This window comes from Balaenoptera physalus, assembly GCF_965194825.1.
Source record: "Balaenoptera physalus genome assembly, contig: HAP1_SCAFFOLD_1150, whole genome shotgun sequence".
NCBI lineage: Eukaryota > Metazoa > Chordata > Mammalia > Artiodactyla > Balaenopteridae > Balaenoptera > Balaenoptera physalus.
Window position 1 is genome coordinate 218,385 of NW_028125644.1, and position 26,391 is coordinate 244,775.

Consider the following 26,391-nt stretch of genomic DNA (forward strand, 5'->3'; position numbering starts at 1 on the left):
TTCATAAGTTGTTTACTAAGTTTTAAATTTTTAGGATATTGGTAGACTTGATATTTTCCCCTGGAAGTAACTTTTTCCTCTTGTTCTGTACCCATAGAATTTTGATTTTCAAAACACTAAAAGGATAAAGTCCAACCCTCACAATTCTTCTTCACTAAGTTGAAAGTGTGAATGAATGAGCTGATCACCTACTCATTTGTTTCCTCTTATTTTGATATTAACTCTATTCGTGTTTTCTGGTCTGGTTCTGGATAAGATGGGTGGATAAAGTTCTTTAAGTCAGAATTAACAAATTATCAGAGTCTCAAGATTAGATTATGTATGTTTTTTGTACGTCTTCTCTGTTTGCACTGCATCTTTACCCCCAGCACACGTGCACGTGCACACACACACGCACACTCTCTCTCGTTAACATACTTACATAAGTACATGCCTTTCTTTGCTTTTGTGTCACCCTGAAATCAACAGCAGTACTTCATAGATGTAATTTATTTTTATTTTATTTATTTATTTATTTATTTTTTGAAATCAGACCTTTATTCAAATCTTAATTTCATAGATTTTAAAATACGATACTTCTGGGCTTCCCTGGTGGTGCAGTGGTTGAGAATCCGCCTGCCAATGCAAGGGACACGGGTTCGAGCCCTGGTCTGGGAACATCCCACATGCCGCGGAGCGGCTGGGCCCGTGAGCCACAATTGCTGAGCCTGCGCGTCTGGAGCCTGTGCTCCGCAACAAGAGAGGCCGCGATAGCGAGAGGCCCGCGCACCGCGATGAAGAGTGGCCCCCGCTTGCCACAACTGGAGAAAGCCCTCGCACAGAAACGAAGACCCAACACAGCCATAAATAAAATAAATAAATAAAAAATAAAATAAAATACGATACTTCTGATGGATTAGTGACTTCCCACTAAATGTATTTCAGTCTTTCAGAAAAGAAATTTCTTGATAAAGTTTTATTTTTCAGTTTGATTTTTTTGTGTTAGAACTCTGCATTGAAATTATTGCTTGCTATTCCAGATACCTTGCTTGAAAAATGTTTCAATTCATTTTTGGACCCAGTACTGATTTTGGGAGATGGACGTGATTTGAACGAGAGTAAGAAATAGAATTAAATCTATATTTGATATCCAAAGCATACCAGATAGCTTTTAGTAGCCACTATATTCCTCACATTTTGGGAAAGAGTTGTAAATGATCTGTTCTTTCCACAGAATATTACTTATAAATTTGAACAAGTACTATAGAATTTTGTCCTCTGGTCATGTAACATTGTAATCTTATTTTAAGATTCGACACACAGTTTCCTGGCTACCAAGAAAAGAAACAGTTTTAAAAACTCAATTGCTACTGGCTTTGTAATTTGTTATTGAGCAGCATAGTTTAAGAGGGGAATAAAAGATGATTGGAATTATTTTATGCCTTTTCTTCCCAGAGTTTTAGTACTGAGCTGCGTGTGCGTGGCTGCTGTGTTTCTTACTAACCGTTTGCTTCTTATGTTGCTGTTCCACTATTTCCTGGGTGTGGGTGTCTGGCTCCCTGTCATTCATCATCTGAGTTTCTTCACCTTTCTTTTGGCTTGTCTTATCCTGGTCCTATTCCATTGGGGTTTTGGTCTCTGTGTCTGTCTGTGTTCATATCCCTCTTGGCCATGCTGTTTCTCAGAAAGCCAGCCTCCCGCACTTTGTACCTTCCACGCCACGTTTCTGTCCCTGCACCGTCGGGGGGGTTTGTTTGGGACTTCCTGGGAAAGTGAGTGTTAAGTAAGGCTACAGTTCCGTACTAGAGGAGTTGCTGCTGCCACTCTTGCTGCTGCTGGGGCTTGCTGGGGGTTTTGCTTGATCAGAATTAAAGACCAGCCGGTTATATATCCAGTTGAACAGTACCTCTTAGGTCCATTGCTTGTGGATAAAGTATGTGTTCTCTCTGGTAAGATTCTGATACTGTTGGATATAATTGTCTTATTCTTGGTTTCTAGCCCATCTTTTATGTGGTGGTTCTTTTGCTGGAGTGCCCTTTAAGTAGTAGCCTCTCAGGCGATGCAGCTGTAGTGCCACACCCTGATTCAGGAAGTAGCATGCATTTTTACTGGGTGTTCAGCCACCTTCTAAGTGCAAAAATGACAGGAGAATGTTATCATTGGGCTAAAGAAAACTCTTATTATTCTTTTAAAATTTCCTAGTACTTATGTAAGATTCTCCAGTATTAATAGGTTCAGATTAAATCATGAAGAATTCCCAGACTTATTCTTTGTGGTCTTGAGAAAAACAAATAGTCCCTTACACTGCTCTTACAGAACAATAGTAGTTCCTGTCAGATGATTTAGTGTTGTACCAGTGTCTTGAGCTACTGCAATTTTAAAACGAGGATTATGTAGGCCTACCCATACATCTGCAAATACAAAATATTTTTCCCAATTAAATCGAAGAAGTACTATTTCTAAATTTATATTCCGTACTGTGGTGTGTATCAGTTGGAGTTCAACCAGAGAGGCAGAACCAGTAGGAGAGATACATACATATATTTATATATATATATATGATACATATATATCCGTTTTATTACAAGGAATTGTCTTGCATGATTGTCAGCAGCTGGCTAAGCGAGTCTGAAATGTGTATGGGAAAGCTGTCAGGAGGAGATCACCTGCAGGATAGAACTCCCGTGGGCATGGGCCAGAACGGTGATCCGCAGGCAAAATTTCTTTTCTTTCCTTGGGAAACCTGCTTTTAGGGCCTTCCAAAGAATTGAGATATGCCCACTTCGATTATCTGGGATAGTAATCTCCTTTACTTAAATGGATTGTAGGCTTTACTTATATCCGCAAAATACCTTCATAGCAACATGTAGATTAGTGTTGGATTAAGTTAACTGGGTGCTGTAGCCTCCCCAGGTTGACACTTCAAGAAAGTCATCACCTGGTGGTTCTGGATAGTCTCCACAGATGATTTTAACGGAGAAAATCATAGTAAAAACAAACCTAAAGATTGACATGTTATATAAGTAGATTGATTTCGATTAGCATGAGGGACCCAAAATGTAAATTGAATATTTCTCTTCTAAAGTGAGCATATTATGGTTTCTATTTAGATGCATGACGAATAGCCTTTTCTTTGGCATAATGTTTAAAATGTTTAGTAATGTAGGCTGATGAAATTCTGATAGTAGTGTCTTTTCAGACTCCTGAAAGAATTGCTTGTTGTCTGCTCTTTCACTCATGTCCCTTTAGCTAAATACCCATGCCATGGCAGTATACTGGGAGCATTATCCCCCGTGCATAATTTTGCTTCTGTATTTGTTGCTTTATTACATTTTTTTTTTTCTGATACAGAAGCACTAATGAATCTGCAGAGTTTGGTGTTTGCACTAGAAATCCTCAATTTACTCTAATGTGAGGTTTATTTAAATTACATTCAGCATCCCACTTAGAAACTTTTATGTTTGGAGAATGACACCCATCTTCTGATTTTTCACATAATTTAGGTATCAAGGATTGCCTTTGGTTTATGAAAGTTAGGAATTTTCAGTGATGTAAAGAATAATAGAATATTATTGTGTAACTTAAATAATTTATAAGAAATTTGGATTTACTGTATTTCCTGATTTGTGGGAATACAAAAAGTGGAATTTTAATGGATGTAGATTTCATTTGGGGTTGTGTTTTGAAATTTATAAGAGGGATTAAAAGATGAGAAGAAATGACATGTTTTCTTAGACATGTTTAATCTTTGAAAACCCTAAAGTTCTTTTTATTCCTTATTCCTTTTACCTGGTTACTCTCCCTTTAAATATGCATCTCTAAAAACACTACTGTTAGTAAGATTTGTAGTTATCAAGCTCTTGAGAATAATAGCCAATCTGTGAGTTTAGTTTTTCTCTCCATAACTCACTCTCCTCTTTGCCACAAAGTATACCCTTTCCTTCTTCATTAATGAATGAATGAATTTTTCTACTTATGAAGGCTCTTATTTGCTGGTCACTGTTCTGGGCTCTGGGGACACAACAGGGAACAAAGCAAACAAAATCTCTGCCTTCAAGGAGTTTATCATCTAGCCTCAGAAGACGAAAGCTCCAGCAAGGAGCGGACTTTTCCTCTGTAGGCAATGCTGGCAGAGGCGTTCTTCCACAGCTTGCCGGTACCTAGAAATTTCAGTGAGGAGGTTTCCATTTGCGGTCTGGTTGAGCTCTCCTGGGAATTAATACTTAACATACTCAATTAATGTGTGCCCCAGGATACAGAATTATTATGGAAAAGGGGCTTCTTGTTGAACTTCAGACTCTTAAGTCTGGTCTTCTAATTTTTGTGACCAGTATTAAATGATAATGGCTTGAGAGGTTGTTTGGATAGAAGGCTAGCAGGTTGTTTTGGATCCTAGGCTCCTAATTTTAGGTCCTAGAACTGTAGCGTAGATGGAGATGTAAAATGGAGAGGGAAAGCCAGGATAGTGTGCTGCTACTGGTACTATTCTGACAAAGGCAAGAGAACCAGGAATCAGTGTTGTTATTTACATACATATACACACACACACACACACACACACACATATACACACACATATGTATAGGTACATAAGCACATTTGGGGGCCAGTCTCGTAAGTAGATTTATATTAGGTTTTTATTAGGAGGAAACTTAGTTTTTCTGCTTTGTGATGGTTGCTTTCATTTTCTTTGCTAACTGTCTTTTCCAGACCTCATCTAGAACTATTAGTTCTAGGCTTTTACATCATGATTAAACTTAAATTTTGTGGACTAGCAAGAAAACTTAACCTGTGTTTATAATGTTTCCAAGGGAACTACATTCTGGTTTATAAACAACTGGCTCTATTAAAAAACTGGTATATGATGTATTCATAAGATTTGGAGCTGCTTGATTTTTTTTTTAAAGCAAGGGTGTTCCCAGTTTGCTCAGAATTCAGGCTCAAGGTAGTTAGCCCCGGAATTAACTGTCTAAATTGCTACAGCAGTAACTGTTAACCTCATTTTGGTAAGTGAGAGGAATCTATACTTCTGTAGTTCAAGATCAACATAATGAACTGAGCTTGAACACAAAGAATGGGGTCGTTTTCCCATCATGCCGGGAGTGAGATTTAGTCTGTGGTGTTATTTGCACGCGGGCATGTGTAAGAGAAAGTACTTCTCTGGTGGTATTTGGAGAATTTAGGGAAGATAGTTGCTAGGCTTATAAATCCTCATGGCTCGAGGATATGACCTTTTAAGTTTTTTTATTTGCTTTTAAAGCTTACTAGTACCTGAAATTTTATGTAATGAAAATGGAGTTATTTTTATTTTTTATAAATCTTTCAAAATGTGTTGGCAAACTTAGAGTTTACAAGATATTTCCAACTTTTGGTCTGATATTAGTAGATTTAACTCTTTGTTTTCTTTAAAACTGGGCTTTAGAATTAGGAGATGAATGCTTTTTTGTTATCTGCTTTTTCTGAGTATTTTCTCTTTGACTAAAATTTTCTTTCCCCTTATTCATTTGTGGGGATTTGACCCCTTTTAATTGTTATCTTTTTTGGGGGAAAAAAAAAACTTTACTGACCTCTCTTAGGTAGTAATGTCTCTTTCCTTTTTTTTTTTTTTTTTTTCTTTTTTGTGTGCTTTTGTTATAGTATCTATCACATTCTGTCCCAGGACTGTACATTGTTGTGGGCCCAATAAATACATACATTAAAACATAGAGACACAGCTCCTTTCTCATTTTACTGTCTAATCATCCCACATTTCTTCACTTTTATCTTTCCATCCCCCGCACATTCAGACCGTTGATCAAACAGATGGAGATTTAATAGTCCCTTATGCCCTTGTTTGTTATATTGAATATATTTTTATATTTGTTTCTTCTATATGTTTGTAATATGTTTACCATTGCCCATATACTTTTCTTTCTGTATAAATATAAGTAAACGCATATGCATTAAATATTCTTATTTAATATAATTCAGTAGGATTACTTTTCTATCTGCAGGTTAAACAAAAGTATAGATAACCTCTCTCCTCTTCTGTCACAGTGAAATACCAATTCTAACTTGTATTTTTACATTTTAACATCACTGAAACTGGGATACGTGAATAAATAATGGCGTGATTTAACTGGTATATATTTTTTTATTTCTTGGTAATACATAAAGTAATGGCACATCTTCTTCCTTTGGTGAATTGATACTGAAGATGTGCGCAAAGAGAGTGAATAAAATTATTTCAGTGACTGGGGGTGGAAGGAAGTATTTCCAAATTAACGTTATCTTCTCATGTATTCCATTTTAAATGTGTGTAACCAGATGAATATGTTTACTATTATCATTAGATATTTGACTGTTTTAACTGCATCCTGAAAGTTTATTTGCTTAGGTTGACCTAAAATTTTTGTTGACATTTTCATTTGGAAAGTGGGTTTTATGTTTGTGATTTTATATTGGTATCACAGTATATTCAGGCATCTATGGCACGGTATAACCTGAGACTATAAACCTACATATTTAATCTTCATATTTGTAAATATTTTTTCTGTAAAGAAAGCCCGAATTGATCATTCAGCTTAATGTCTTCAGAAATCTCCCATAGGGAAATTAATATTAAGCTGTATATAGATTTGGCGTAAACTAGTATACAATTCATGAGGAAAATGGTTCCTTAAAGCATTTCCTTACTTTTAAATTTATAGTCATGTATCTTTGATCCACGAAGGACAGTGTTGGTGAATGTGGTCTTGACGTAGCTGGAATAGAGGAGAAATGAGTGTGGTGACTGTGTGTGCTTTCTTGAGGGAGAATGGGTTGTGTTTAAAAAAATGAAAAGAAAAAGGGAAAACGAGATGCTGCGAGTGTTGTAACGGAAGGCGACTGGTTCTTTATCAGATCCTGCTGGCTTCAGCTTGCTTTCTGGGGGGGGCGGGGGGGGGCGCTTGTTTCTTCCTTCTTCCTCCTAGATGAATTTCACTGATTTCATTTAAAAGAAGAATAAATCACACCGCTTTACATAGTCAGTTCTATTAGGCCATCTTCCTAAAGTTTCTTGTGGGCACAGCACCTTATAATTTATTACAGTCTTGATAGAAATTTTGATGGTTACCTCAAGTTTTTACTTGACACTGGAAACATTAGAATTATATATAGTTATTCTATATGCAGATTTTTTTTTCTCCTAAATTTATTTCCCAAGAGCTAAAGTTTGATGCCAAAGTGAAATATGACTCCTGAACTGTAAAACAGTTAAAAAGATCCTTAAGGTTGCTCACTCTCGACAGGAATAAGCTTAATTTTTCTTTTTTCAGGGATTTTCTCGTGTCTCATATAAAACTTTGCATCTATATGAGATTTCAGTGAGTGTCATCATTGATCTAAAATTATTCTAACGTAATGTGTCATAACCAACAAAAATAAAAAAGATCATTGGGAACAGTCATTTAGATAAATGATTGGCCTCTCTTTGACTTTGAACATTGTCTGCATTCTACACTGTTTTCCAAATGCCAAAGATCCGTGGATTTTTGTAGATCCCTTCAGGAGTCTGTAAGCATCATAGGACATATAAAGTATGTCCAGGAGGTGTGTCAGCAGACCTACATTCCTCTCACGGATCCACCACGTATTTGCTGTGTGGTTGTGAGGAGTTTTGTTTGTCATTTTGTTTCTCTGTTTTTCATCTATTTATCTTATGTGATGGCGATCATAAATCTTGTTATCCTTGCCTTTCATTATTCTGACAATGAGTTTTAAAAAACTCTCGTTTTAGTACTGAAATATTAGAAAACATTAAAGTGCAAGTTGAAATAGTGCTTGCATTCAAGAAATAAACTTCTTGTTTTAGATTCTTAAAGTAAAATTTAGATCCTGAAGGTGAGCTGGATGGCACTGGCTGTTAGAAGTCTTAAGTATTTGGAGGATAATATCGATACTACTTTCAATGAAATTGATTAATTTTTAAAAAGGGAAAACTGCCTGTTGTTATGAAAAGCAGTAATGAACCTCAGGGGCTTCGTGCTGGGGTAGGAATATGAAGCATGGCTACTTTGCATCTCTTTCTGCTGAGCAGTATTGGAAATGAATTGATGTTTATAGAGCCATATATTCTTCATTATTGCTTTTAGATTGCGCCTTTGGGGGTGGATTTGATAGATTTGGAATGAGAAATAATGGGTGTAATTAGGAAAACATTATTTTCACATTTGAGAAAATTATTTCAAAATTTTCCAAATGAATTAGAGTTCTGTTTTCTACAGAATAACTGAAGCTGTCAGTGTTTTTCTGCTTTTGCTCCTGGATAACTTGGGTCTAAGACATGGACTGGGGTGGGTAAAGGAGTTGTCAGTTCTAAGATGGGTGTGTATAGAACTAAGCTGACTGACGTTGTAGGATCACAGTTAGCTACTTAAACGAGAAGGGGAGCAGCTAGCCTTCTTTTCTTTTCCTTTGTGTTTAAGAAACTACTTTTTTTTCCTGCCCTAGGAAATGGTAAATTTTAGACAAAATTTGTTCTTTTAGAAACTTACATTAAGGTACAGTGGTGTAATCTAATATGAAAATACACTTGTTGAAAATCTGAAATTACTAATTTTTGTTGCCAGTGCAGAATCTGTGTGACTCCTTTCCCTTCTCTAATCCTGTGCTTTATATTTTGTCTATGTCTGTGAATAATATTATTTCTGAATATCGCCCTCACTAAGTTTTTTCTAACGTTCTCTTTCACACTTTCTTCCTGGATTTGTTGTTTCCTTCAGTCTCACCTCAAGGTCAGTATGCTTGTCCTAAAACAAAGATATGTAACAGAACATTGTATACTAACGTTGTCTTGAATTCCTATACGCAACTGGAATGATGGAACTTATCCCAGGAATGAGATGTCTAGAAATTCAATTATGAGTGCAGAAGATGTCATGAATCTTAGATTTATCGGAAGAGTGGATTCACGGTTCTGTGCTTCAGAAGATAGTGAGAGTGGTCAGAAAGCGAGAATCAGACTGACCAGGTTTGGACTGAGAGAGTAACGAAGATGAAAGGAAGCCACTAGAGGAATGAGGAGGTGAAAAATATGGCTTTAATTTTATTCTGTTTTCATCCAGAGACATTCTGGCTGTTACAGGGAAGATTAACCAAGATGGCGGAGTAGAAGGACGTGCTCTCACTCCCTCTTCGAGAGCACCAGAATCACAACTGGCTGCTGGACAATCATCGACAGGAAGACACTGAAACTCACCAAAAAAGATACCCCACATCCAAAGACAAAGGAGAAGCCACAATGAGACGGTAGGAGGGGGCGCAATCACAATAAAATCAAATCCCATAACTGCTGGGTGGGTGACTCACAGACTGGCGAACACTTATACCACAGAAGTCCACCCACTGGAGTGGAGGTTCTGAGCCCCACGTCAGGCTTCCCAACCTGGGGGTCCGGCAACGGGAGGAGGAATTCCTAGAGAATCAGACTTTGAAGCCTAGTGGGAATTGATTGCAGGACTTCGACAGGACTGGGGGAAACAGAGACCCCAGTCTTAGAGGGCGCACACGGAATAGCGTGCACATCGGGTCCCGGGGGAAGGAGCAGTGACCCTGGGGGAGGCTGAACCAGACCTACCTGCTAGTGTGGGAGGGTCTCCTGCAGAGGTGGGGGCTGGCTCTGTTTCACCGTGGGGACAAGGACACTGGCAGCGGAGGTTCTGGGAAGTACTCCTTGGCGTGAGCCCTCCCAGAGTCTGCCATTAGCCCCACCAAAGAGCCCAGGTAGGCTCCAGTGTTGGGTTGCCTCAGGCAAAACAACCAACAGGGAGGGAACCCAGCCCCACCCATCAGCAGTCAAGTGGATTAAAGTTTTACTGAGCTCTGACCACCACAGCAACAGTCAGCTCTACCCACCATCAGAGCCTCCCATCAAGCCTCTTAGATAGCCTCAACCACCAGAGGGCAGACAGCAGAAGCAAGGAAAACTACAATCCTGCAGCCTGTGGAACAAAAACCACAGTTATAGGAAAGACAGACAAGATGAAAAGGCAGAGGGCTACCTACCAGATGAAGGAACAAGATAAAAACCCCAGAAAAACAACTCAATGAAGTGGAGATAGGCAGCCTTCCAGAAAAAGAATTCAGAATAATGATAGTGAAGATGATCCAGGACCTCGGAAAAGGAATGGAGGCAAAGATCGAGAAGATGCAAGAAACGATTAACAAAGACCTAGAAGAATTAAAGAACAAACAAACAGAGATGACCAAGACAATAACTGAAATGAAAACTACACTAGAAGGAATCAATAGCAGAATAACGGAGGCAGAAGAACGGCAGAAGAACGGATAAGTGACCTGGAAGACAGAACGGTGGAATTCACCGCTGCGGAACAGACTAAAGAAAAAAGAATGAAAAGAAATGAAGACAGCCTAAGAGACCTCTGGGACAACATTAAACGCAACACCTGCAGAGCTGGTGCCCAGGCAGGGTGAGCTCTGGAGGAGAAGGCTTCCAGAGTCCCCAACAGTCTCTGCACGGTGGCCCATCCGGTGCCAAACACCTGCCACCCACAGCGAGAAGTCCCAGAAGGGTTCGGGCTCTTTGCCCTTGGGCCGGGTTTCTCCGCGGGCTGGGCTTGCCTGTGGCCCCCGCCCCACCCCCGCCCCCACCTGCCCTTGCTCTGTGACACGTACAATGGAATGTCACAGCAGCAGGCTGAGCTGTCCAGTGCGTGCTAGACCTCGAGAAGAGTTAGAAGCTAGGGAGAAGCTCTCCCACTTTCACTCTCTTTTCTCAGATCAGGCAGGCAGCAGCTCTGATATGGAAGCTATGGACACCACACCTCCTTCCCAGGCCGGCATTGTCCATTCTGCCCCCGTTTTCCCCGGCCCCGCATTTACGGCTTCGGCTGCCATTGGTCATTCAGCAGGCGGCACCTCTGACCCCGAAGCTATGGACACCACACCTCCTTCCTGGGCCGTCACTGTCCATTCTGCCCCCGTTTTCCCCAGCCCCCCATTTACGGCTTCGGCTGCCATTGGTCATTCAGCAGGCGGCACCTCTGACCCCGAAGCTATGGACACCACACCTCCTTCCCGGGCCGTCACTGTCCATTCTGCCCCTGTTTTCCCCAGTCCCCCATTTACGGCTTCGGCTGCCATTGGTCATTCAGCAGGCGGCACCTCTGACCCCGAAGCTATGGACACCACACCTCCTTCCCGGGTCGTCATTGTCCAGTCTGCCCCGTCTCCAAGTAGAACCACTACCCATTTCACACCGCTGTTCCAAGTTCTGGGAACACACCACCCAGTGGTAGCAATGCCTCAGCCCGTGCCTCGACTCAGTTACCTGAAACGCCGGCCAAAAGATAGACCAACCTTTCAAAGTTATGACAGAAAGCTGAGTAAGTTTTACGCTTGGAATTGCAATTACTATTATTAACAAGCACAACTGTAGTGCTTAGACTACAACAAGTACTCTTCTAAGTGCTTAGCAAATATTAACTCACTTACTCCTCATAATGGCAACCCTATAGGTACGTAATATTCACCTTTTTGGGGGGAAACTGAGGCCCAGAGAGGTTGAATAGCTTGCCTAATGCCACACAGTGAGTAGGTGGCAAAAACCCAGGACTAAAACCAGACCGTCCAGACTTTCATCACTTTGCTGTGTCACCTTATTATAAGTTGTGGTTAGGGAAAGGACTAAACTGACAAGACTCTGAACTAGAGAAGGGAGAAATGAGAAAATGGGTGATCCTAGAAACTAGAGAGGATTTAGGCTCAGAAATTTCTGGTGATGAGACCCGGAAGAACAAGAACTTGGTTGGAATATTAACTTGGGGTAGTATCTGAATCCATCGAGAAATGGTCTTGTTTTCTTTAAAATTTAGAAAGGCCAGTTGGATGAAGATGAATGAAAAAAAAAGTAGAAAGGAAAAGAGGAAGGTGCCTTAAGTGAGACATAACCTCTTCCCTCTAAGTACTGGGGTGGGCGTCCTGTGGGAAAGGATGGAGCTCTCTCTACCAGGTTTGTCACCAGGATGAACAAGGAGAAACATGGCAACCACTGTACTGGTTTTGATGATCCCTCAAAACCAAGGCTTCAGTTTCCGAGAACGACCTACAGCAGCGTACCTACCATGTGTCACACATGCCACCAAGTGTGTTTCCAGTCACACATTTTAATTGGAGAAATAGTTCCTATGAGGTACGCGTTAGTTTCCTATGGCTGCTGTAACAAATTACTACAAATGTGCTTGCTTAAAACAAAACACACTTATTTTCTTATGGTTCTGGAAGAGAGAGGTCCAAAACCAGTTTCCCTGGGCTGGAACGAGGAGTTGACAAAGCCGTCCATCCTCCTTCTAGAGGCTCCAAGGGAGAATCTGTTTCCTTGCCAGCATTCCTTGACTTCTGGCCATATCAATCCAACCCCAACTTCATCATCACATTCTCTTTGGAGTAAAAACTCCCTCTGCCTCTCTCTCACGAGAATACCAGTGGTTACATTTGGGTCCATCCAGGTAGTCCAGGAGAATCTCCCCATCTCAAAACCCTTACTTTCATCCCACTGGCAAAGTCCCTTCTGCCATTTAAGGTGACATCCACAGGTTCTGGGGATTAGAATGTGGACATTTGGGGGCAATGGTATTATTCAGTCTACTACAAGGTAGATACTAGTATCTTTCTCAGATGCAGGAAATGAAGTTGAGGGAAGCAATTTGTCTCAGGTCTACAATTTGCAGAGTAGAGATTTAAATTCTGCCAGTGAGACTTTAGGACACACTCTAAACAACTTTAATCTGTGTCCTGAACTACTGCATAATCCTTGGTGAAGAGTCACACTTGGGTATCAAGACCCAATTGAATACAACACTATGTACTGTCTCACCTTTCACTTTATTTGCCTGCTGTATTCATAAGTCTTGCCCAGAGCACAAGAGTTCAGAAAATTGTTATGCAGGTTTACTAAGAGAACGCATTTACTGTTTGATGTGCATGGAGTAACGGAAGGTTTTTTAAAATAGAATATGCCACCAAGTAGTGTTATCACCATTTTACACATTTAAACAACCAGACAACAACAACGAAAAGCTACAGATGCAAAGGTGTCAGGGACATGTCTAAAGGTTAACTGCCCGGAAAAGGGCTGGAACCAGATGCCAGATGCCCAGGCCTGAATTCATCCTGTCCAGTCCTGATTAAGCACCTGTTCAGACGGCTTGTGGCTCATCACCCAACACCTGAGTCTTTATATCCCAGCTTCAAGACGGAAATTAGCCGAGGGATCACAGATATTGTGCTAATCACTAATTCGTAAGCTGCTATCCCCATCCTTTGTGGGACAGAAGTGGGCACTTCTAAAATCCTTTTCTGCTTGAGAAAGAGCAGAGCAGCCTTTGCTCCTCTGGCTGTGGCCTAATGTGCTTTGCAAAGGTGATTTGGCAAGTGCAGCTGCAGACCCATCTCCAATATCACACATCTATGGAAAATTCCAGTCAGGTTTTAGACCCAGTCACAGTACATTTTCCTGAGGATCAGTAATGATTTGCTGAGGATCAGTAATGCTATCCGTATGCTGGCTGACAAGGGCATGGCCTCTGCGCTTACTATACTCCCTTTGTCAGCTCCGCTCTGACACAGTCGTCCGCGGGATTCCTTAGGAATATTGGAGGTATTTAGGCACAATTTCAGGGGCCGCTCTTGCCTGTTTCCTCTCATTTCTTAATCAACATTTCCCAGTTGAGACTACAAATAATTCAACTTGGGTGGGTTATCAGAGGCGTTCTTCCCTACTCTACTCCATTTGAATCTCTGTGCTCTTCAAGTTTCACATACGTGGCATCACATATTTCCCATCATCGCTGTTTTCAGCAGTCAGGGCTACATAGGTCATTGGCAAGTTCATTAGCCTTTCCATTTCTTTCCCTCTTGACTCTTTAAGAGTGATTTGCTAAAGACTGTCCGCTTCGATGTTTTACAAGGCTCAGTGGTACAGAGGCAATATTGGAATTCTGCCCTGGAGAAATAGACATTCTGTTAATTGTTCTCCTCCTCTTATAGAACAGGAAAGAGATGCATCTATCACACAGTTACCCAAGGTTTCTCTACTTGCATTGCCAAGGATCTTCATAAGACTGGTAATACTCACATTTTCTGTTGGAAGGTAAGTTGCATTCCATAAAATTAAATCCACACCATATGAGAACGTTAGTCTAACCTCTCATCTATTGATTCATGAGGTTTGACTCACTGAGATTTTCCCTCCTCATACTATTGTGAAGAAGAGGAACTGTTGGCCAAATCCATGGTCAAATATTTATATTTTGTTTCCCAGTTTGTCAGTTATCTTTATGTTTGGGTTGCCTTTTGCTGTGCAGAATTCTTTAATTTTTATCAAGTCAAATCAACTCGCCTTTTTCTTTATGATATCTCAGTTTCATGTTCTGCTTAGGGACAGACTTCCTCATAACAAGAGTATGATTTCTCATCCTATCTTACATTCTTCTAGGTATTTGTTTCTTGCAATGGAATATTACCCAATGTATGCTACACATGCAGTCCTCGCTCTGAACAGTTTGCCCATGCATGAATTTCAGTTACCATGATTTAGTTAAATAATCCCAGGACCACAACAAAACCGTCAAATTTCTGTTACTGCCATATTAACTGTGAGGAAGGGCATAAAGGACAAACTTCACAGCTAGTTCTTAACTCCACAAATCACCCGGGATATGACAGATGTGTATCATGGTCAGTGAACAATCAGGTCCCTTCTTTCAAAGTCTGTAGGTGATTGGTCACTGTGCATGTTATTCAGTTCACATACAGACAGCAAGGTCCATGTATTGCTTAGAATTGAACCGTTTAATCTTCAAGTATTTTGGAATTTTCCAGCTTTGTTTTTGTTCTTGACTTCCAGTTTGACCTCGCTGCAGTCTGAGAACAGACTTTATATGATTTCTGACATTTTAAATTTGTTAGAGTGTGTTTTATGGCCTAGAATGTGGTTTGTCTTCGTGTGTACTTCATGTGAGCTTGAGACAATGTGTATTCTGCTGTTGCTGAAGTAGTCTGTAGATGTTTATTATATCCATTTGGTCGATGGTGTTGCTGAATTCAGCTATGTCTGTACTGATTTTCTCCCTGATGGATTTGTCCATTTATGATAAAGCGGTGTAGAAATCTCCAGCTATGAGAGTGGATTTATCTCTTTCTCCTTGCAGTTCTATCAGTTGTTGTCTCACGAATTTTGATGCTTTGTTGTTAGGCACATAAACATGAAGAATTGTTAGGTCTTCTTGGAGAATTGACCCCTTTATCATTGTGGAATGTCCCTCTTTGTCTGATAATTTTCTTTGCTCTGAACTCTGCTTTGTCTGAGATTGATACAGCTTCTCAAACTTTCTTTTAATTAGTGTTAGCATGATGTAGCTTTCCCCAACCCTTTACTTTTAAGCTATATGTGCCTTCATATTTAAAGTAGATTTCTTCTATTTGGATCTTGTTTATCGATCCTCTGTGACCATCTCTGTCTTTTAACTGGTGTATTTATACCATTGGTATTTAAAATGATTATTGATATCATTGGATTAATACCTACCATATTTGTTACTGTTTCATATTTATTGCCAGTGTTCTTTGTTCCTTTTTTACATTCCACTCTTTTTCTGCCATTTCTCGGTTTAATCAAGCATTTTATATGATTCACTTTTCTCTTCCTTGAAAATCCAGACACGATGCACTGGTGAAGTTCACTGCAGTACATAGTCCTTTAGAGATGTGGTGTTACAGAAGCATTGCATAGTCTTATGATTAGGTCTCAGTCTTATAATGAGCATGTGCTCCTCAGCTATGAATGTCACAAGTGCCTCTCAGTATTTTCCCTCACCTTAGGTGAAACACAGTGGCCGGCAGGGCTCACGGTAGGATATTTCCCTTCTCCCAGGTCAGTTAGGCTCTGACAAAACCCCATAGGTTAGGCTTCTGGTAAAACCGTTTCTCCTGAGGGCAGGCCTTATGAAGAACAGCAGAATGCTCTGGTGTATTTCAAAATTGCTCCTTTCACCCTCCCCCTGCCAGAATTCCAAGGGGATTTTCCTTTGACCTTCACCTGGTAGAGCTCAAGAGACAAAAGTCGCAAAAGGATAGGGGCTTCCCTGGAGTTTTTACCTCACAGACTTTTCCACACAAGCCTCCAGCAATCCTTCAAATATAGTTCAGGTTTTCCTACCTCACCATTGCTTTCCACAGAGATTTCTGCTCTTGGGTTTCTGTTCCGGTAAGTTGTTATTCTCTGGATCTGCCATCTGCCTCTCCAGTTTTGGGCACGGTGATTTTTCCTGTGACCTCACTTCTCTAATGAATCTAAGAAGAATTGTTGATTTTTCAGTGTGTCCAGATATTTACCTGTTAGGACAGAGTGGCAACTTCCAAGCTCTCCTTCCTTGCTGGACTCAAAACTAGAAGTCTCATAAGTTTTTTACAGTGGAATAAAACATGTTAATTTTCAATACTTCTAATGTTTTAGGTTGCACTGTATTAACTAAATACAAGATTTACTAATTTTTTTAAGTCTATCTATAACTTTATAACAAACAAGAAAGTTTCTAGTGTTTTTGTCAGAAAGATTTTAAGGTCATAGAACAATAATATTTTCCCCATCAGTCACTGAGATCAACTTTGCACAGTTCAGCTTCTGTGATCATTTTTATAGCTCCACAGTGAAGACAGCATGTACTTTATTTACCCTATATTTTATTTCTCACATATACATGGGTTCCTATTCTGCTTTAATAATCTACTGATGTACTGTTACAGCATATTAGATTCTTTTAAACTACTGAAAGTTGGAGTGTGTTTTGATATTGGATATGGACATTTCTTTCCTCATTCCAACTTTATCCTACTTGAAAAAATCTGCTTTATGGTGATAAATCCCTCTTGATCATAATGACTTTTTAAAAATATGTTGCTGGAATCTATTTGCTAATATTACTTAGAACTTAAGATCTTCAAAGAAATGTGCTTCTCGTTACTTTTTGGGTAAATTTTCCATATCTGATTTTTGTATTAGGACTCTTCTAATTTTTTAATACATTGGAAAATAACTGATGTCTTTCTAAGGTGTATATGTTTGATTATATTTTCTAATTTCATAAAGCTACTTGTATTCTCTACTCAAAACAGGAGTAAATAATGGCTGCATATAACTAATCAGTAATCAGCCATTTTGTCCAGATTTTCAAATGTGTTGGTATAAAGCTGCCATAGTATTCTTTCGTAATTAAAAAAAAAAAATTCTCTCTGTGTTATAGCTAGTCCCATCTCGATCATATTTGCCAAATATTGCTTATTTTATTGGTCTTTCTAAAGAACAAGCTTTTGGTTTTATTTGCCAAGTTTACTGCTTTTCTTCTCTATTTTTGACTTTTCTCTTGATTAATTTTGTCCTTCCACTCTTTTGGATTTACCTTGTTCTTTTTCTACGTCTACTGTCCAATGCCTGTAGCTTCAAGAGCCATTTTCAACAACTCAACCAGCTCTGCCAGCTGTGTCATGCCCACTTCATCATATGCCATTAGAACTTAATCTCATACACTGGGTGAAGACTCAGCAGCCTTATTTTGCTTTCAAAATTGTTCTATGGCCTTGGATCCGTCTTCTTCTCCTAAATTACCACTATCATCAGGGAAAATTCTAGTGGGCCTAGAATTCTAGGCTTGCCTTTCCTCCAGTTTCATAATAAAAGAAAAAAACATTTCCACCCTTTTTTTGATGTTGATCGAAAATTTAGCAGCACTTCTTTGCACTGTATTCAAATCCCGAAATATAAGCAAGCCTTCATGCACACAGGCTCACTGAAATGTCATAATTTTAAACTATGTATGACCTTGAACAGTGACCTTTCCAAATACTCCACACTCTTCCTAGGTGTTCAGAGTTTTTCATTCCTACATCTTTTACACATGGTCGATTTGTGTTGCAAGTTCTTCCTCCCTCCCACTTCTGAGTGTATATCCAAAGGAAACATCATCATTTTTGAAGAGATATCTGTACTCCCACATTCACTGTAGCATTAGTCACAAGAGCCAAGGTATGGAAACAACCTAAGTGTCCATAGTAGATTAATGGATAAAGGAAATATGGTATATATATATATACAATGGAATATTATTCAACCTTAAAAAAGAAGAAAATCCTGTCATTTAAGTCAACATGGATAAAACTGGAGGACACTATGCTAAGGGAAATAAGACAAAGACAAATAGTGCATGATGTCACTTATATGTGGACTCTAAAAAAACAAGGAAATAAATCAACTCTTCCCTCCCTGGACATTTTCCTCAGCAGAATCTAGCAGCCTCTACTATGAGTCTTATCTTTTTTTTTATTGTTTGTACCAGATCACAACCCCAGGGAACCTATGTATTTTACCAATGTATATCTAGATTATAGTTTACCATTGTTCTTTTTCTTTGTAATTCATTCCTTCCACTTCTGGCATCAGAACCTCATTTTTCCTTTGGAGGAGTCCTTGTGATTCAGGTAGGCTGTGTGTCTCCTCCCTAGGCTGTGTGACTTGGGGTTGGCTAGACACAGTGTTTTATGTATACTCTATATGTCCTAAGTACTTATTTCTCTGTTTTCCATCATTTTCCCTCCAAATTTTAGTGTAGTTATTTTTTAACTGACATTTGTAATCCTTTCTTTTGTTTGACTAAGGTACTGTTCAACCGATCTTCTGAGTGCTTAATTTCAGCTTTTTTAATTCTAGAAGTTTCTTTTGGTTGCATTTCACAGATACTTTTTGCTTAAATTGTATATGTTGTCCTTTTTTTAATACATTAATCATAAATTTAAATAATAGTTTCATTGATATATAATTTACTTTCCATATTATTTAAAGTGTACAATTTAATGTCTTATGCATCTACCACCACCATCAATTTTAGAACTTTCATCCACCCCCCAAAAGAAAAAGAATCTATTATAAGTCACTCACTCCCCCATATCTCCAAACCCTAGGCAGCCACTAATATCCTTTGTCTCTACAGATTTGTCTAGACTGGACATTGCATACAAATGGAATCATACGATTACTTAGCATGTTTTCAAAGTTCATGCATGTTGTAGCATGTATCAGTACTTGATTTCTTTTTATGGCTGAATAATAATAGTCCATGGTGTGGATATTACTATGTTTCATTTATCCATTCACAGTAAATGGCCATTTGGGTTACTTCCACTTTGGGGCTCGTATGAATAATGCTGCTGTGGTTGGGTTTACGTGCAAGTTTTGTATGCAGGTCTAGATTTGTTTTTTAAATTAACAGACTATTTCGGAGCAGTTTCTGGTTTACAGAAAAATTAAGCAGAAAGGACAGAGTTCTCATACTTCCTTACCTCTCACCCTAGTTTCCCCTATTATTAACATCTTACATTAGCGTAATACATTTGTTATAGTTAATGAACCAATATTGATACATTATTACTAACTAATGTCCATGCTTTACTTAGACCTCACTCTTTGTTTTGTACATTTTATGATTTTTGACAAACGTGCAATAACCTGTATCCACCATTACAGAACCATACACAGGAGTTTCTCTGCCTTTAAAATTCCGGGCTTCACCCATCCTTTTCTCCCTCCCCACAACCTCTGGCAACCACTGATCTTTTGACTGTCTCCACACTTTTGCCTTTTCCTAAATTTCATACAGCAATCATATAATATGCACGTAAGCCTTTGCAGATTGGCTTTTTTTCACTTAGCAATATGCATTTAAGCTTCTTCCATGTCTTTTCATGGCTTCATAGCCTTTTCTTTTTAGCGCTGAATGCTATTCCTTTGTACGGATATGCCGTAGTTTGTTTATCCATTCACCTATTGAAAAACACCTTGGTTGATTTCAAGTTTTGGCAATTATGAAAGAAACTGTTATAAACATCCATGTGCAGGTTTTTATGCGGACATAACTTTTCAGTTCCTATGGGTAAATACCAAAGAGCATGATTACTAGATCACTGTATGGTAAAAGTACGTTTAGTTCTATAAGAAACTGCCAAGTATCCTGCTAGCAACAAATGAGAATTCCAGTTGTTCTGCATCATCAACAACTTTGGGATTTCAGTATTTGGATTTTAGCCATTTGAATAGGTGTGTAGTGGTATCTCACTATTGTTCTAATTGAAAATTCCCTGATGACATGGAATGTGTAGCATCTTTTCATATGCTTATTTGCCATGTGTCTATTTTCTTTGTTTAATCATAGTTGTTTTGTTTTGTTTTTTAACCGCCTACTAACTCTTGTCCTCCTGTGTCTATTTACATTGTCCTTTTTTTTTTTGAGCTTTTAATCATTTTGTCTTTTTCCTGGTATGTCCAATTATTTTTTTATATTAAAATTGGGCTTAACTTATTTTAGGAAACTATTAAGATACCTCCACATTCTGGATGCTGTTATCGTTCTCTTGAAAAGATTTCCTTTTGCCCATGGCAGACAGTTCCTATAGGGACTGGAAACCTTAGTCCATTCTCAGTTTGAGCTCATTCAAAGCTGTTTTTCAGTCTGTGTGAAGGTTGCTCTATTTCTGTCTTGTCCTTCCTCTACGGGTGTTGCCCTTTGGGATTACCATGTGAAAGTTTGGATTCTCCCTATTCCCAACTACCCTTGTATTTGTTAGGCTTTAAATGTAATGGTTCCCCCAGCCCTGTGAGACTAAGGATACGTGTAGCCTGTCATTCCATTAGTTGTTGCTTTTAGCTTGAGCTCTTGCCGTTTGGCTTCTGTGGTTAGAGTCTTTTGAACTCCTTGGCTTTTCAGTTCCTAGGCTGTATGAGTTGAATCAGCAAATGCCCCAAGGAGAAAAGCTGCACCAAATGTCAAGCTTGCGTCTGTGTTTCCCTTCTCTCCAGAACTTGGCCCACACGTCTCGGTGTCTCTCGAACATTCGGATGCCGGCGAACAGATGTTTTCTTACTTTATCCAGGTTTTCTAAAATTTCTTTAGACTTCACCTGATCTTACGTTATTACTGAACTATCATCTCAATTATCCCTAGGAAGAAAATTTACAATTTTATGTTTTATTTTTTTATTTTCTATATTAACTCAGTTTCTGTAGAGACCTTTTACCTGATTGTTCAGTCTAGTTCCTGTGTTACCAGTAAGATGGAGATAGGTGGAGGCTAAGAATATTGGGGGGGAAATCACTGATGAATGATAGGTCTCGTTCTTTTTGGTTTTCCTCTCCTTATTTACTCTGGCAGCCTACATTTGCCCTTCTTGATTTGACCCAGTTGCCCAAATAAGCAACCCACTCTGGCAAAGACCTGACTTTACTCTCATAAATGTCTGCATGTTAGGATTAGCTAGATGATGAACACCATGCCAAAGTTCTTTGTGTGACCAGTCAGAATGGCCATCATCAAAAAAATCTATAAACAATAAATGCTGGAGTGGGTGTGGAGAAAAGGGAACTCTCTTGCACTGTTGGTGGGAATGTACACTGATACAGCCACTATGGAGTACAGTATGGAGGTTCCTTAAAAAACGAAAAATAGAACTACCGTACGACCCAGCAATCCCACTACTGGGCATATACCCTAAAAAAAACCATAATTCGAAAAGAGACATGTACCACCATGTTCATTGCAGCACTATTTACAATCGCCAGGACATGGAAGCAACCTAAGTGTCCATCGACAGATGAATGATAAAGAAGATGTGGCACATATATACAATGGAATATTCCTCAGCCATAAAAAGAAATGAAATTGAGTTACTTGCAGTGAGGTGGATGGACCTAGAGTCTGTCATACAGAGTGAAGTAAGTCAGAAAGAGAAAAACAAATACCGTATGCTAACCCATATATATGGAACCTAAAAAAAAAAAAAAAATTGTTCTGAAGAACCTAGGGGCAGGACAGGAATAAAGATGCAGATGTAGAGAATGGACTTGAGGAGATGGGGAGGTGGAAGGGTAAGCTAGGATGAAGTGACAGAGTGGCTTGGACATATATACACTACCAAATATAAAACAGATACTAGTGGGAAGCAGCCACATAGCACAGGGAGATCAGCTCGGTGCTTTGTGACCACCTAGAGGGGTGGGGTAGGGAGGGTGGGAGGGAGATGCAAGAGGGAGGAGATACGGGGATATATGTATATGTATAGCTGATTCACTTTGTTATAAAGCAGAAACCAAGTCACCACTGTAAAGCAATTATACTCCAATAAAGATGTTTAAAAAAATGTTAGAGAGTAAAAAAAATTCAAAAGAATTGGCCACACTCCTCCAACAGATTCTCTAACATTCAGCAGAAGAGAATTCACACTGAATCTGGTTTATGAGTAAAAGACAAGTCAACTTTAAAGTGGATCACAGATGACAACATTTCTTTTCCATGTGCCTGCTTTGGAGCCATATTTCTGCTGACCACTCAAAAACTGCCTCTTGAGTATTCTGTGATATATTAGAACCAGGAATAAGGGACGTTAGTGCTGGAAGGGTCAGCCGGTGGTCTGCCATTTAATTCACATATCCTTTCTGCACCAGACTCTTTTAAGATCATTGAGTTAGCCTAAGAATTTTGAAGCTGTGGAATTCAAGACAGTACATGACAATATGCCAATATTACTATTCTCCTGCTCTGACATTCTCCACTGATGGACAGATGAAGGAGAAGGAAGGGCAGTCACCAGTAACTGAGAGTAAATGAAACTGGAATATTATAATTCAGTATCATTTGAGTGACTGAATTGGCTGGCAGAGTGTTCTCCAGTGAAGGGTGAGGAAAGATTAATTCTGCACATGACACCACTACTGTATTTATACAAGTCTACTGGGACAGTTGTTTGCCTTGAATTGTTTTCTTCATTCATTTCGGTCAGACAGTTGTGTTGACTGATTTTCCTTTCTGATGTATGAAATGGCTGTTTGACTGAATTTACCATTTAATTTCCATTAATGCACTGTAAAAACAATACATTAGTCAAATTGGATTGGCAGGTATGAAAATGTTTACCCCAGAACTAGACAGAAATATAATATTGCCTTCTACAGAAATGTAAGTCATAGGCCCTGGATTTGGGGGAAATGTTCCAATTTTAACTATTTTGCCACTTTTCAAACATGTAGGGTCACTGATCCCATAGTAAAAATAAGAAGATCTGTGAAGTCCAGATAAAAATTGTTTTGTGTCACTCTGACAATCACATAACACAAAAGAAAAAACTATTATGAGATAAATTTTACTGAGTTTCATACTTATCAAGAGGTGTTTCTGTGTAAACTTCTGAGTCTTATTCTACAAGTTCTTTAGGAACAAACATTTCAAATATATTCATAGAAAACCCTCTTTATATATAATTTCATTCTTCCAATGTTTATAGTTACTATGACAGGCCATTTCTCCATGTCCCATCCCATGATTCTCTGCTCCCATTGAACATTTGGAAATTGGTGGCATGAGCAGGAAAGTGAAGCAGTTTTTGAGATTATTGAATAATGTTGATGTTATAAAGACTGCTTTCTTCCACAGTTGACAAACTTATTATGGTTGGATACTACTCTTAGAGATGAAAAAGGTCTTAAGGAATCTTCCATATTCCATTCACCAATCTGTGTTCTTGTTCAAAGCAAAATTAATTCCTTTCAAAATTAACATATTAGCTTAATAATAATTTTTTCTTTAATTTTTATTTATTTATTTATTTATTTATTTATTTTTGGCTGTGTTGGGTCTTCGTTTCTGTGCGAGGGTTTTCTCTAGTTGCGGCAAGTGGGGACCACTCTTCATCGCGGTGCACGGGCCTCTCACTATCGCGGCCTCTCTTGTTGCGGAGCGCAGGCTCAGTAGTTGTGGCTCACGGGCCTAGTTGCTCCGTGGCATGTGGGATCTTCCCAGACCAGGGCTCGAACCCGTGTCCCCTGCATTGGCAGGCAGATTCTCAACCACTGCGCCACCAGGGAAGCCCTTGATAATAATTTTTAATCTTAAAATAATCTATCTGTGAGAATGGGAATTTTTCGTGGGAAAAAGTGACAGAAGATGGGACAAGAAGAGAATTCATAGAAAGACAAAACAGAATTTTTTAAATGGTGGGTACGAACTTCTGTTTCCAACTATATCAGTTTACCTTAGGAAAACATACTAGAAAGGCCAGATAAATCATAAGCAACATTTGACTGTGAGCGTTAGAAAGCTACTGAGGTAGCCATGACCTAGAAGAGTAAAATAGAGAAAGAAACTCACTGAAGTGAGAACAATATTCTGCACATGCTTTTCTAGCCCAGTCATTTAGAAACTACCGATGAAGAGCAAAAGTCTGAGAAACCAAATGTGACTCCTCTAAGAGGTAGAAAAGCCAGTAGATCTTAGGACAATGTCATAGGAGTAAGGAAACCAGAGCTGGAATTGAGAAATAACAAGGCAGCTAGAATTTTAAGGACCAAAATCACAGAGAGAGTAAAGATTCAGAGAACTGAGCTGGATTCAGCAACAGTGTTCCCTTGCAGTATTTTCCATGTATAAATAGGTAGACGAGGCAAGATGCTAAGAAGTCAAACGAAAGCTGAAGTCAAAGCAAAGACTTAGTTGGCTCATAATGCTGAAGAGACAAAACGGGGGTTCAGAACCTAGGAAAGATTTCTGGCCCAATGGAAAACTAATGATATGAAGTAGGACATTTAAAGTCTCTACATATGTGTGTGTGTGGGTGTGTGTGTCTGTGTGTTAGGAAGGTTGATGCAACATCTACATTGAACCTGATAAAGAAGGAAAATGAGTATGAAGTTGGTCCAGTGACTGAGGTGATCTTCCCCTCTGCTCCCTACCTAAAAATAGGAAATTCTCTCCTCAAGAAAATACAGTTGACCCCTTGAACAATGTTGGGGTTAGAGACGCTGACTCCCTGTGCAGTCAAAAATCCACATATAACTTTATGGTCGGCCCTTCTTATCTGTGGTTCTGAATCTGAGGATTCAATCAACCACAGATCATGTAGTACTGTATTACTTATGGGAAAAAAATCCATGTATAAGTGGATCTGTGCAGTTCAAACCCAGGTTGTTCAAAGGGCAACTGTAATGTCATTCAGATTCTCTACAACTTGTCATATCCCAAGTCTGGTATTCATTCACTGAAGAACCACCAAGACTACCAAGAAAAGGAGAATTAAATGAATAAAAAACAAAACAGAATCAGAATCATAGATGACCTAAACATTAAAGTTCATACATATTTTGGTAAATGTTATCAAGTTCAAGAAAATAGATGACAAGGTGGAGAATTTAACTTGACAACCAGAAACTAGAAACTGATTGAAGTTGAACTGATAGAAATAAAAATTATACGAAATTTAAAACTCGGGTAGTGGATTGGACACAGGTAAAGAGAGGTAAGTGAACTGGAAGATAGAGTAGTAAAAATATTAAGACTAAAGCATGGGAAACGAAAAGAATAAAAAGTACACAAAAGCGCATTTGAGACATACGGGCCACAGGAAACATTTTTATCATATGTGTAAACTGGAGTCCAAAGAAAAAAGGAGAGAGAGATTGGGATGAAAACAATATTTCAGAAATAACAGCTGAGAGTTCTCTAAAACTAAAAAGAATATATGGAGCCATACATTCAATAAGCACTAGAAAAAATGCAACAAGAATAAATACAAAGAAAACCACACCTAAGATCACCACAGTACAATTCATGAATAACAAAGAAAAACATGACATCTTAAAAGCAGCCCCAGGAAAAAGAGATTCCTTTCAAAGGAACAACAGGATTAAGATTACAGCTTACTTCTCAACGAAACTGATTGGATACTAGAAAATAATGGAATAACATTTTTAAGTGCTAAAGAAAAGAGCTGCCCATTGGGAATTCTAGAGGCAGAGAAAATGTTGTTTGGAAGGAAAAGATGAAATAAGGAAATTTGCAGACAAAATTTAGAAAATATGTTCTCATCAGAACCGACTGAATTAAATTATAAAGGGAGACCCGCAGGCAGAAGGAAGGTTATCACAGATGAAAATAAGGACTTTATAAAGAATTATGTATAACAGAAAGGATAAATAAGTGGATAAACCTAAATAAAATCTAACTGCACGAAAGTAATAATAAAATATATCAAAAATTAGAATGCATTAAAAACAAACGGAAGAGGAAAAAAGTAGTCAAAGAAATTTAAGATCTCAGCATTGCTTGAGAAGCAGTAAAAAAGCTAATAAGTCATGGTACATGTGTAACTGCTACTTATGTAAAAATAACAAGCTATAATACAAGGGAAAATGGAATTTGAAGAAATCTAAAAGGAAGAAAGAAGAGCAAAAGGAACATAACAAGGTGGGACAAATAGTAAACAAGGAGTAAACGGTCTATAAGAAAATAACTGTAAATACTCAAATTAAAGGACAAGGATTATTGGAACAAACAAAAAACC

The 26,391-nt window shown here is 38.8% G+C and overlaps 3 protein-coding genes across 11 annotated transcripts in view; 2 read left to right on the top strand and 1 right to left on the bottom strand.

Moving 5' to 3' along the window:
- Nucleotides 1-26,391, top strand: part of LOC309653773 (ELKS/Rab6-interacting/CAST family member 1-like) — a 182,124-nt gene that overhangs the window by 146,543 nt on the left and 9,190 nt on the right.
- The window catches only part of LOC309653775 (ELKS/Rab6-interacting/CAST family member 1-like), a 120,194-nt gene that overhangs the window by 74,584 nt on the left and 19,219 nt on the right, over nt 1-26,391 (bottom strand). The window contains exon 2 of one of the 9 annotated variants that reach the window (XR_014259461.1): nt 4,511-6,942. The exons of the other annotated variants lie outside the window; for them this stretch is intronic. The gene's annotated coding sequence lies outside the window, so the exon portion shown is untranslated. Of the gene's footprint in view, nt 1-4,510; nt 6,943-26,391 lie in introns of those variants that run through there. 9 annotated transcript variants of the gene reach the window in all.
- Nucleotides 10,332-15,879, top strand: LOC309653774 (uncharacterized protein). Its single transcript, XM_082478559.1, has 2 exons — nt 10,332-11,345; nt 14,008-15,879. Exons 1-2 carry the CDS (start codon nt 10,637-10,639, stop codon nt 14,112-14,114), a joined length of 816 nt encoding a protein of 271 aa, XP_082334685.1. The 5' UTR covers nt 10,332-10,636; the 3' UTR covers nt 14,115-15,879.

Bases quoted from the DNA above. Each gene is read 5' to 3' on its own strand.
- LOC309653774 (XM_082478559.1), top strand. From the start codon at position 10,637: ATGGAATGTCACAGCAGCAGGCTGAGCTGTCCAGTGCGTGCTAGACCT. The intron at 11,346-14,007 runs GTAAGTTTTACG...CTCCTCTTATAG, and splicing joins AAGTTATGACAGAAAGCTGA to AACAGGAAAGAGATGCATCT.